Here is a 12,790-nt window from a genome sequence, read left to right on the forward strand (position 1 = left end):
GCCGGCAAATTTGGCAGCTGTCATGAATCTTTTATTTTTTTTGAGCCCTTTTACTTTTTTTTTCTTTTTTTTTGTTGTGAAGGATTGGGTCCTAGAAATGCGCTAAAAGACTGATATTATTAGTAGTTGTTATCATTCGGACCGAATGATAACTATAATGATAATGATGATATCATTAAATAGCTCACCGGCTCGCTATTCTCTTAAAGACACACACACACACACACACACACACACACGCACACACGCACGCACGCACGCACGCACGCACGCACGCACGCACACACGCACACACACACACACACACACACACACACACACACACACACACACACACACACACACACACACACACACACACACACACACACACACACACACACACACACACACACAGTGCAGGGCAATACATTTGACGTTTCAGAATCTTCAGTTCAATTCATTTTACATTTCTGCATTTTTAGCAATGCTTTGCGCTTTTCATTCAGCGGCCGGTCACTTCATTTGTTTCCAACCATTTGCTTTTTCTTAAATGGTGTGCATCTTAGGCGTCAATAACGCCGGGGAGGCTGGGGACGTGTCCCCACCAGATTTCGTCAAGATTATTTTTGCACCCACCAAAAATAATTAGCGAGTTTAATAATTATGGATTATTACACGGGTCTTCTCAATGCCGTGGAACGCTCCGTTCACTTGCATGGGCTCTTCACAACTTCCGGCGGTGAATTATATGTGATAACTCACTGCTGTCAAGGAAAACAAAGGACTTTTTTCCTCCTATGACGTCTTTGGTATCACTCCTCAACTTTTCAACCCCAGCGTCTTCGGTTGTTAAGCGACGTCAACGTCTTTGGCGGACTAGTTCTCTGCTGATCAACACTACGAATGCTGGTAACAAATAAATTGTAAAAAGACACACCATGTGAAGTTATTTTTTTGGTTTTGGCCAGTAGCCGTGTAATAAGCGGGGTAATGTATAGAACGTCGCCGGTCATTATCGAAAATAAGCCTCTTCGGGGCAAAGCAAGACACCTTCGCTGCGCGTCGGTGTCCTGTTTGCCCTGTCGGGGCTTATTTGCCCGATAATGAACGGCGTTCTATACATTATCCCTTACTTAAGTTATTACAAGGCTCTTCTCAATGCTGTAGACTGCGCCATTCACTTGCATGGGCCTTCCTAACTTCAGCTGTCAATTATTTTTGTTTATTACACGGCTCTTCTCAATGCAGTGGAATGCTCACGTCCAGCATATTTGACCGCTGTCAAGGAAAGTTTTTTTTTGGCCTCTGATCCACGTCATCTGTATCACTCCGCAGTCTGGTAATTTATCAACCCCAGCGTACTCGGTTGCTAAGCGACGTCCACGACTTTGGCGAACTATTTCTCTGCTGAACAACGCTACGAATGATAACAATGCATTGGAAAAGGACACAATGTGTGAAATTATTTTTTCGATTTGGCAAGTAGCCATTACTAATAATACCAATACTCTTAGGCTGGGAGATGAGGCATCAGACAATCAAGTCATTTTAGCCTGAATACATAGGTAAAAAGCACCAGAGCAGGTTGCTAGTAACATGAACAGGCTCAGAAACCTGTTGAACTAAATGGATGTGGTAGGCTACACCACGGGATGCATCTGCAGACCACTGCCACATAAATAAAGGTAAGACGCGATATTTATTGCTTAAGATTTGCTGGTGCTGTGGCGAGGTCTTTTGTGTTTTTGCACTCAAGTGGTCCGCTGTTTTAACTTGCAATGGATAGTCGGTGGAGTCAGTCTCTTGTTGACACAAAGTGACTTTTGGTCATTCTTGCTTTGCTTGAATTCTGGAATAAATGGTGGGGGGGAATGCATGAGTTTTGGTCAGAATGCCTGATGTAGGCTCGTTTTGATGGAATGCGTGTTGTGAATTGAGAACAGCCAGCTCATGATGTGATACAGCGTTCAGCTGTGCAACAAATATTTTTTTTCTTTTTCAATCTTGACGACTTTTGTAGTGCTGTGTGTAGCCACACGTTTGGCCCTTCTGAACTTAAACACGCAGTTATTTTCCTTTCCTAGCTCCTCTTGTTTATGTTGTTAGCTTAGCCATGTCATGTCACGTTGTCAACATTAGATACATGGAGCAGAACATAGTGGGTCCCATGTCCGAAGCTTTTTGGAAACGTTTTCTTCATGAAACGTGCCAGATTTTGTATACATTTTATTCCTTAGTAATTAACTACATGGGTATGCAGTCTTTCAGAAGCTTTCAAAAGTGTGACCCCAGGGGGCGCTGTTGCACATTATCTGCAACATGCACGTGTGCATTATAACAAAAACAAAAATAAAACATAAGATCTCCGGTGGGTCTTTCTTTTCTTGATAGTAACATTAATTCTAAACAGCATTTTACACAGTAGCCTATAATAGGACATGCTCAAAGGTAAATCAGCATAATTTAACACTGACTGTAGCTTTTTATGGGTAAAGAAGCAACGGTGAAGGACCGTACTGAACGCCCTATCCATTGTATGGGTCTGTGAAATGCTAATCAAATCAATTAAATGTACTTATTAAGCACCTTTAATAAAAAGGTAAATGGTTGGGGGGATATCTTATGTTTTATGTATGTTTTTTTCATGCCTGTCTACGCTTCAATCTCATGCATATTGCAGAAAATATGCAACAGCGCCCCCTGGGGTCACACTTTTTCGGTGGGTCGAGAGAAGAAATAGTGCATCCTCATTGTACCCAGCACTTCTGAAAATGCACATGCTGTGCATGTTTACAATGTTTACTCCATTTAGACTTTTGAAAACCTCCCTTTGTACTACAGCACTCACCGCATTTACTGCAGGAAATGCATTTTCTAGTTAGGACTATTACTGTGAAAATCGTACGGAAGTGTCTCTGTGCGGCCCCCTAGCGGAGCTCCGGGGAAGTACAGCACTATGGGCTTCAGCAGCCGAGCACCGGCCAGTCTATTCCCGGAGCGCTTTCCTCCATTTTCCCATTACCGCTAATTCACACACACCGAGGCGGACGCAGTAATCGGTTAATTCTCGGCAGGCTGTTCAGTCTCTCTAACCCTCTTTTTGACGAGCGCATGAATTGCTTTTGTCCGAAGCGTCCGATGGATTGGCATCCAGACTTTACCGGGGCGGTGGATTTGTGAGGATTTATCTATTTTGTGGATATTTCCTTTGCGGCAAGTGAAGACGAGAAGGGGAGATCCATAAGGGTTTTTAGGTAAATAGGGTACCGTGTGGGGTGTTGTGTAGCGGCGTGGATGCGTGTTTATGTTGCGCAGCGGGACGAAGGAGAAGCCGTATTGACACGGGCCTGTCACGCCTTGCGCTCCGCGCCTCCTAGCTCCGCCTAGCTCCTCCGAGCGCCCTGCTCTCCATCCGCTGGCCTTCACCTTCACCAGCCAAATGCCCCAAACCCAACTCGTCTATATGGGCGCTGATTACTGGATGTTTTGATGAATGTAATGCGCAGTGAGTGTTCACCCTGAACGCAGCTGTTCACACGTACAGCTTTGTTCATCCCAGCGGACCTCCTGGAGCACACTGGTGGTTAGTCCATCACCGGCCTCAGCCTTAATATTCTTAATGTTAATACATTTTATGACTGGGTGTGCTCCTTATCCTTAATAATAATATGAATGCCGGGCCTTCTCCATAGCTTAAATAATATTAACGGAGTATGAATCATATTTCAGTGGATTGGTGGGGCCTTGATGTTAGTCTGAAGAGTTTTGTAGAAACGATCACGTGACTGTTCTGGTCCTCGATAGATTCTCTAGACCTCTACCAGGTCCTCTATTTCTGTATCCATGATACAGGCCCTCCAGTTCTCTACGCGGTCCTCTTGTCCTCTGTAGATTATACAGGTCCTCCATTCCTCTACCAGGTTCTCTACTCCACTGTAGATGACCATACAGGTCCTCTAGGCTCATCAATACAGCACTCGCCCTCTTCAGAACATTGTGATTAGGGATGTTGTTTTGGTCCATCCAAACCCCCAACTAACTAACCCTAACCCAAAGCGACACCTACTATCACACATGGTCAGAGTTGACCACTTGTGGAGATGGATGGTTAAATGTTTCAATTCATTGAATGCAAGGCAGCTGAGATGTAGTCGGCTGTAGCCTGGATTTGAACAAAGGCCGGCTACAGTTTTTAGACATGTGACCCCAATTTTTGTTTATAAAGACCAAAACATCTTATCTGTACTGTCTAACCCCTACCTGCTCCTTAATGACCTTTCTTTGTACTGTCCAACTCCTACCTGCTCCTTAACGACCTGTCTCTTTACTATCCAACCCCTACCCGCTCCTTAATGACCCGTCTATGTACTGTCTAACCCCTACCTGCTCCAAATGACCTTTCTCTGTACTGTCTTTCCACTACCTGTCCATGTTGCTGTATTCACTGTCAAAGCCCTACCTGCTATTGACCAGACTTTGATAAAGTATAGGTTATATACTCAGATTTGACACAAAAAGCGGCATGTTTACTGATTTCTGGGGTTGTTTGTAGTTGAAGATATGAGGCCTAAAAAAATAAAGTTTGGTTCCTGTTGGTTGTCAGTTGAGGTCATGGGCAGGTAGGGAATTTATTTTATTTTTTCCAGTGGCAGCGAATGATAGGTAGGTTGTTTTCATTTAAAAACGAGAGAATGCGCTCATCCTTGTACAGAATGAAGAGGTGCTAAAAAAAACGTAATTATAGTTTGATCAAAACTTTGCTTTTTTTTTAAATTCTTCTTTTTTTTTTCAAGATCATAAAAAAATTTGGGTCACACATAAATTGACAGGGTCGGTCGGAAACCTTCAGAATTTTTTTTTAGGCCCGATATTGTGGTGTTGGCATCTCTTCATTAGCATCTGGCTGCAAGAGATAAGAGCTAGTTGTGTTCCGATAGTCTTCTACTGGGAACCAGCCTATAGCAGGATGACGCACTGCTTGAGTAAATTCTGTATCTGCGGACAACACCCAACCGGCATTAACCCTAGATAGCTAGAGTTAGCTCTAGTTATCCAATGACAACTAGTGTCGGCTTCGTTAGCCCAGACGTATCAATGTTCGATCTAATATCTCAGGATCTAACCATGTTTCTCCTTGCTTATTGTCGTATTGGCAACTTAGGGTTGGTTTGAGTTAAATAGGAGAGCACAGCACTGCCAGGGTGAGGGGTACAATTCCCACTAGAAGAGCAAGGCATTAACAAGGTCTGTATAACCTGGCGGAGCCTAGCATACACTTCATAACTTTGCTATAGCTTAGTTTACATTCTGTAGTCCGTCCGCCCGTTTCAACAGACGGACAAAGAGAAAGAGAGGGGTGAAGGAGGATGTAAAGAGCCACATAGTAGGGGGTGGAGGAAGGTGACTGGTTAGTTAGTCGAGGCTGTTGACAATCCTTATGTGTAGTGGCTATGTACTGTTGTGCCATTGGCTGAGGAAGCCATGGATTTGATTGGTTTAGGACGACTTCATGGTCTCCATCAGCAGACGGAAGAGATGTCTGCAATGTTTCGTTGACCTTCTCCTCACTCCTCCTCCTCCTCCTCCATGCAGATCTTCCAGGAGGATGTGGATCTGAGGATGCTCAGAGTGCTGATCGTAACCATGGTGATGTTTGGGGCGGGGCAGGCGTGCAAGGCGGGCCAGGAGAACTGTTCTGTGAACAACGATGCCAAGGACTACTGCTACTCGGCCCGTATTCGCAGCACGGTCCTGCAGGGCCTGCCCTTCGGGGGCGTGCCCACCGTCCTGGCGCTGGACTTCATGTGCTTCCTGGTGAGTCCTCATTGGCTGGAGACCGAGATGGGTCCTCTCTCATTACTCACCAACACCAACCACTTATAACCTAACCACCATCACATGTCTGAGTCTAAAACTACTATTACTACTATAACCTACCCACCATCACATGTCTTATTCTACCACTATATAACTACGGAACCATAACCACCATCACATGTCTGAGTCTAGAATATAACTACTATCACTATGGTGTTATAACAACCACGCACTAACCATCTGACCTTCAAACAAATTAATTATGGTACTTTAACTACATTCCTCTACTTTATCACAGTTAAAGTCTGTCCTTCATCACAGCTACAGTCTGTCTTTCATCAGAGCTACAGTTTGTCCTTCATCACAGCTACAGTCTGTCCTTCATCACAGCTACAGTCTGTCCTTTATCACAGTCTGTAGGAAGTAGCTTGTGAGCCTGTAGTTCCATCCCCTGTAGGTCAAACGGAGTCTGTTCTATGTAGTTGTTCGTAGTAAAGCTTAGGAAGGAGAGATCCATACAGGACACTTTCTGCACTAGTAAAAACTCATTCTAGTTTAATTCCTTGCCTATGGGCAAGGCAGCTAGTGGTTTAAACCAATGTTTATGATTTATGTCTGTGTGTCCAGGTTCTCCTATTTGTCTTCTCCATCCTGCGGAAGGTTGCCTGGGACTATGGACGGCTGGCCCTGGTCACTGACGCAGACAGGTACACGCTAGGCTACGCTACGTTACCCTAGGCAACATGCGCTAGGCTACGTGGAACTATAATATAAATGCCTCATGTATGTTTTTAGCAGCTGTAATTGTTTGTTTATTTTTAGTTCAGGCCTCAGTTATACTGTGTGTGTGTGTGTGTGTGTGTGTGTGTGTGTGTGTGTGTGTGTGTGTGTGTGTGCGTGTGCGCGCGCGCGCGGGGGGCTAGTCTCTCCCTGACGGTTGGCGTTAGCTAGCTGTTTCCGAGTGAACCACAGAGCTCACACCTCTGAGCCCAGCGCTGGCACTCCCCGGTGACAGCCAATGCCTTGCTGTTGCCAAGCAACCAAGAACATCCCATGAAAATGGCCTTATGGGGCTAATGCTAATGGATCTGTGCTGGTTCTGTGTGTTAGCTTAGCACAGCAAACTGGAAACTGTGTAGCATCAGACAGGTGATTGGTTCAGTGTGTTAGCATCATACAGATACCATGGTATGTGTGTTAGCATAGCACAGTTAGGTGGTTCTGTTTTTAGCATAAAAGAGCCAGATTGCTCTGGGTGTGTTAGCGTAATACAGCTAGCTGGTTCTGTGGGATACCGTCAGACTGCTAGGTGTGACTGTGTGTTACTGTAGCAACGTTAGCTGTTTCTGTGTTGTTGTAGCAACGCTAGCTGGTATTGCTGTCAATATTATCTGAACTCAGTCATCTGTACAGGACTCAGCCTGTCGACTCAAAGCCTGGGAACAGCTTTACTTTGAGACAAACCAGTTTTACACCATACAGTATTATACACTAGAGCAGTGGTTCTCACACAGTAGCGTATATTGTATAGTAGGGCTGTCAAAATTGCTCAAAAATGACATTCGAATGTTCGTTTGGAAAAAAATCACGAATTCGAACTATTCGAATATCTGGTTGCCTATTTTACGCAGTTGCCGTCAATATGTCAATAATGCGACAAAACCATGGTTCAAATTAGTGGGATATATATATATCCTATATATAGGGCGGCGGCTTCCTGCTGGGCATTTCCTTACTTTAAAACGAGGGACATCGCGAACAGACGGAGGCTCATTCACAAAGCAGTTAGGCGCTTGTACCGCGGGAGTGTTTTTTCACATTCGAATATTATGAGGGACATCGCGAACAGACAGGGGCTCACTCACAAAGCAGATAGGCGCTTGTGTAACCGAGCGTTGGCACTTAGATATTTATATGACAAGAATGACACAAGCGTGGAAGGGAAAATAGTCTCGTTTACTTAGTACCTATCAGAAGTCACCCAGTCACAGCGTGAGAGCTGGAATACCTATATCCAAGTACGGAAACCCCGAGGGGATAAAATACATTCGCTCTTCACAATACTAGTCTGTTACACTTGTACCGCGGGAGTGTTTTTTCACATTCGAATATTATGAGGGACATCGCGAACAGACAGAGGCTCATTCACAAAGCAGATAGAGGCGCTTGTACCGCGGGAGTGTTTTTTCACATTCGAATATTCATTTTCACGTTCGAATTCGCGTTTTTGGATGCATTTCGAACGAATATTCGAACTTCGAATATTCGTTGACAGCCCTATTGTATAGTATATGTCCATACAGGAAGGCATGTGTTTATACAGTAGAGTATGTGTTTTGTACAATAAAGTATGCGTTTTGTACAGTATTGTATGTGTTTATACAGTGGAGTATGAGTTTATACAGTAGTCTACACAAGGTCTGTTAGCTTTAATCCGATTATTCTGTTATATTTAATCATATATGAATTCGTCAATGTTTGTATTTATTAAATAATTAATGAATGAATGGGATTATTAATAGGTGAGTCTGTGTATTAATGGATGAATGTATTATTAATGAGTGAATTCATGTATTTATGTTGAAGATGGAAGAAGCGTTTCAGCGAACTACACGATCAGGGATAGTATGTCAGCTTTTATTTTAATTTCTGCTTCTAACCGACCTGCTGCAACTAACGCCGGCATCAAACCTGCGCATCAAATGCGTGTGTGCATGGGTGACTTGTGTGTGCGGGCGCGCTTGTGTGTGGGTCTTGTATGTTCTAATTCGGGCCGCTGGTGGCAGCGTTTGGTTTTGAAAGCTGGGTTTGTTTTTTTGGACTGGGTTTGGTTGTTAAACCTGTTGACCTGGTGTACCGCACAACTAACCGTCTCTGCTGAGTTCTTCCTCTGGTGACTAATGCTGCTGTAACTCTGTCCTTCCTCTATGTATATATCTATATAGATATGTATCTATATACCTATATATTTGTATTGTGTAAATTATGTGAAATTGAACATTCATCCTCATTCCAAACCCAGCCGGAGGAGAGACAGAGATGACTATGAGCCGATGAAGAGGTAACGTGTGTCTAGCTGTGCTGCCCCTAGTGGTGATGTGAGGGGACAACACATTAGAGCAGCGTTTTCAGCCTGCGGCTCTAAAGGGCAACAATAAACAAACTAACAATATCTTAGGCCTGTTTGGACGAAGTTAAGAACCCACGAGTAAGAAAAGCATGAAGGACCGAAGAGGAGAGATAGCTCTATGTTTTAGCTTAGATGCAGTTAGCTTGGAGGGTTAGCTTGGAGAGAGCTAGCTTTGAAGGGATACACTGATATATCTGTGAATTGGATAGATTCAGACGAGTAGTTTTATTCCAAAAGTCAATTGCCAACAGATATCTCGGTGTAACCTTTAAGTCTTAGCTTGATGAGAGGTGTGATTGTAACTTGAAGAGAATTCGATTTGAGATAGTTCGTTTGTAGAGCGCTAGCTTCAATTATAAGCATTGACAGAGCTATCTTGGGGAGAGTTAGCTTGGAGAGAGCTAGCTACAAATAGAACCATGGACAGAGTTAGCTTTTAGAGAGCTAGCTTGGAGAGAGCTAGCTACAAATAGAACCATGGACAGAGTTAGCTTGGAGAGAGCTAGCTACAAATAGAACCATGGACAGTGTTAGCTTGGAGAGAGCTAGCTTGGAGAGAGCTAGCTACTAATAGAACCATGGACAGAGTTGGCTTGGAGGGAGCTAGCTGGGATTAGAGTTAGCCTTAAGTGTTCCCCTGTGTTGTGTCCTTGTCGTTAGTTAACACAGTGGAAGTGTGCCGTGCCGTAGAACAACCTATAGTATGTTTCGTGTTCGTGTTGTTAGACATTGATGACCACACGCCGCAACCAACGTCTGCTGCTGAGGATCCTGGGAAATGAAGTTTACAGGAAGTTGCTGGCGTTTACCCTGAAATACATGTAGTTGTCTTTTACAGAACACACGCACGCACACACACACCCACACTCACTGCACACAGTACTAAAGGATGACTGGTCCTGATGCTGCGTGCCTCTCGTCTCATCCTCTCCAGTGTTGCCTCGGCGATGCACTCGGAGACACCGGACCGCTACGAACGGCTCACCTCCGTCTCCAGCTCAGTAGACTTCGACCAGCGAGACAATGTAATACACACACACACACACACACACACACACACACACACACACACACTCTAATCCTATGCTGGTTTAGCCCCCTTGACCGAACCCCTCATCCTGTTAAACCCTCCTCCTTCACTCCCCTCCCCCTGCCCTTTGTTATGGACAAAACATGTTACGGACATCACATGTTATAAATTTCACATGTGATGGACACAACATGCTAGACATAACGAGTAACGGACAACAACATTTATCACACTGATATGTTACAGGCTCAAAATGTCACAGAATCAATATGTGACGTAGCATGTATCGGGCACAACATGTTACAAACCAATCATGTAACAGACAAAACATGTAACAGACACAACACGTAACAGACATTATTTTTCACAGGGCTTCTGCTCCTGGCTGACGGCCATCTTCAGAATAAAGTAAGTTTGTCTCATCTTCAGGCACCCTGTACAACTCTGGAAAGTTTCATGAAAAGCGACAGAGGTTTTAGCTGCTTATGTGTTTTTTGCGAAATAATATTCTTAATACAACTAACTTACAAGAGGTTGCCTTGCACCTTGGCCCCCTAATAAAGCCACTAGTAGCATTTATCGGGGGCCAAGCCTAAAACCGACCATTCAGACCTTTTTTGTTTGTTTATGGTTGACAACGCTGGAGTATGCCTCAGCTTGGGTCTGGGGATGTTGGTAAATAATGAAGCACTTCACTAGTTCAGGCCACTGTAGTGTCTCCTAGGGTGGCCTGTACCGGCCCCTTACAGGCCTCCGTAGCGTGTCCTACTCCACGTGCGTGGAGGGGAGGGGCCAGAGGTGTGTGAGGCCTGCTGACTGGATGACGGTTTTAAAAGGGCAGAGTTTGAAGAGCAACAACCTCCGGTACTCTTGAGTCACGTGTGATGTCACTTCCTGTGCAGGGACGAGGAGATCCGGGAGAAGTGTGGGGAGGACGCGGTGCACTACCTGTCCTTCCAGCGCCACATCATCGGGCTGCTGGTGGTGGTGGGCGTGCTGTCGGTGGGAATCGTACTACCGGTCAACTTCTCTGGAGACCTGCTGGGTGAGTCTGACCAGTAGAGACCAGTAAAGACCTGCTGGGTGAGTCTGACCAGTAGAGACCAGTAAAGACCTGCTGGGTGAGTCTGACCAGTAGAGACCAGTAAAGACCTGCTGGGTGAGTCTGACCAGTAGAGGCCAGTAAAGACCTGCTGGGTGAGTCATACCAGTAGAGACCAGTAAAGACCTGTTGGGTGAGTCTGACCAGTAGAGACCAGTAAAGACCTGCTGGGTGAGTCTGACCAGTAGAGGCCAGTAAAGACCTGCTGGGTGAGTCTGACCAGTAGAGACCAGTAAAGACCTGCTGGGTGAGTCTGACCAGTAGAGACCAGTAAAGACCTGCTGGGTGAGTCTGACCAGTAGAGACCAGTAAAGACCTGCTGGGTGAGTCTGACCAGTAGAGGCCAGTAAAGACCTGCTGGGTGAGTCTGACCAGTAGAGACCAGTAAAGACCTGCTGGGTGAGTCTGACCAGTAGACGCCAGTAAAGACCTGCTGGGTGAGTCTGACCAGTAGAGGCCAGTAAAGACCTGCTGGGTGAGTCTGACCAGTAGAGGCCAGTTTAAGACAGAATAGTGGAGATATTAGGGACCAGTAAAGCTCAGTAGAGACAAGTAGAGGCGGGTACGACTGTGTGGAGAAACAATGATGTCACAGGGCTCTTCCTTTGTCCCATTGGTCCTCTGTGTCCAGTCAGAATTATCACTAAAGAAGGATTCCTCACCGGAGGGGCGCCAAAAGCCCCGTCCAAGGAAGGTAACCCGACTAGACTAGAGCCCTCGTGTCTGTCTGTGTTTGACGGTAGCGCCAGACTGTGGAGACCCTAGGTCAGTGTTTACTGGTGTTTGTACCCGACACCACGACCATGTATACACAGCCACTCAACTCAATGTGTTCAGGTCTCCCGTTTGGTGTAACGTGCTCCCTGTCACCACACGTGCTGCCTTCGTAGTTTTAGTGAAGATCACCAACCCTGCTTTGGATCATGGTGACTGACCAGTAGAGTTCTGCTGGGTGAGTCTGACCAGTAGAGACCAGTAAAGACCTGCTGGGTGAATCTGACCAGTAGAGACCAGTAAAGACCTGCTGGGTGAATCTGACCAGTAGAGACCAGTAAAGACCTGCTGGGTGAGTCGGACAGTAGAGACCAGTAGAGACCTGCTGGGTGAGTCGGACCAGTAGAGACCAGTATAGACCTGCTGGGTGAGTCGGACCAGTAGAGACCAGTAGAGACCTGCTGGGTGAGTCGGACCAGTAGAGACCAGTAGAGACCTGCTGGGTGAGTCGGACCAGTAGGGGCCAGTAAAGACCTGCTGGGTGTGTCGGACCAGTAGAGGCCAGTAGAGACCTGCTGGGTGAGTCTGACCAGTAGAGACCAGTAGAGACCTGCTGGGTGAGTCAGACCAGTAGGGGCCAGTAGAATACAGGAGAGTGGAGACATTAGAGCTCAGTAGAGACGGGTACAGACCAGAAAAGGACAGTAGAAATCGAGCGTCCAGAGGAGGTCGCTTCAGACCAGTGGATGTAAAGGGACCAGTAGAGGCCAGTAGAGGTCATTAGAGACCATAAGTCGTCAGTACAGTAGAGGTAGCAGTGAAGGTCAGTAGAGGGAGGTGTAATCCTAGCTACACCCTCCAATGTGTACCTGATGTATCCTAGTAGACGGTTAGATGCTGGATCCTACGAAACCGTCCTCCTCTCCGGTGATGATCAGGGAAATCCTGTGTTGTGATTGGCTGTCCAGCCCGACTGTGTTGAGAAGCAATGATGTCACAGGGCTCTTCCTTTGTC

General features: G+C 45.8%; 1 protein-coding gene across 5 annotated transcripts in view; it reads left to right on the forward strand.

Moving 5' to 3' along the window:
• The first annotated feature begins 753 nt into the window (after window positions 1–753).
• LOC130379694 (CSC1-like protein 2) overlaps window positions 754–12,790 on the forward strand; it is a 26,334-nt gene continuing 14,297 nt past the window's right edge. The window contains exons 1-8 of one of the 5 annotated variants that reach the window (XM_056586687.1): window positions 754–891; window positions 5,575–5,796; window positions 6,427–6,506; window positions 8,386–8,424; window positions 8,822–8,860; window positions 9,864–9,954; window positions 10,330–10,367; window positions 10,862–11,004. In XM_056586687.1, coding sequence (XP_056442662.1) covers window positions 886–891; window positions 5,575–5,796; window positions 6,427–6,506; window positions 8,386–8,424; window positions 8,822–8,860; window positions 9,864–9,954; window positions 10,330–10,367; window positions 10,862–11,004 — 658 coding nt within the window. In that variant the 5' untranslated portion in view covers window positions 754–885. Of the gene's footprint in view, window positions 892–2,933; window positions 3,237–3,575; window positions 5,227–5,574; window positions 5,797–6,426; window positions 6,507–8,385; window positions 8,425–8,821; window positions 8,861–9,863; window positions 9,955–10,329; window positions 10,368–10,861; window positions 11,005–12,790 lie in introns of those variants that run through there. The other 4 variants (XM_056586688.1, XM_056586689.1, XM_056586690.1 and 1 more) reach the window with 4 other exon arrangements.

This window comes from Gadus chalcogrammus, chromosome 3 (genome assembly GCF_026213295.1).
Source record: "Gadus chalcogrammus isolate NIFS_2021 chromosome 3, NIFS_Gcha_1.0, whole genome shotgun sequence".
Classification (NCBI taxonomy): domain Eukaryota; kingdom Metazoa; phylum Chordata; class Actinopteri; order Gadiformes; family Gadidae; genus Gadus; species Gadus chalcogrammus.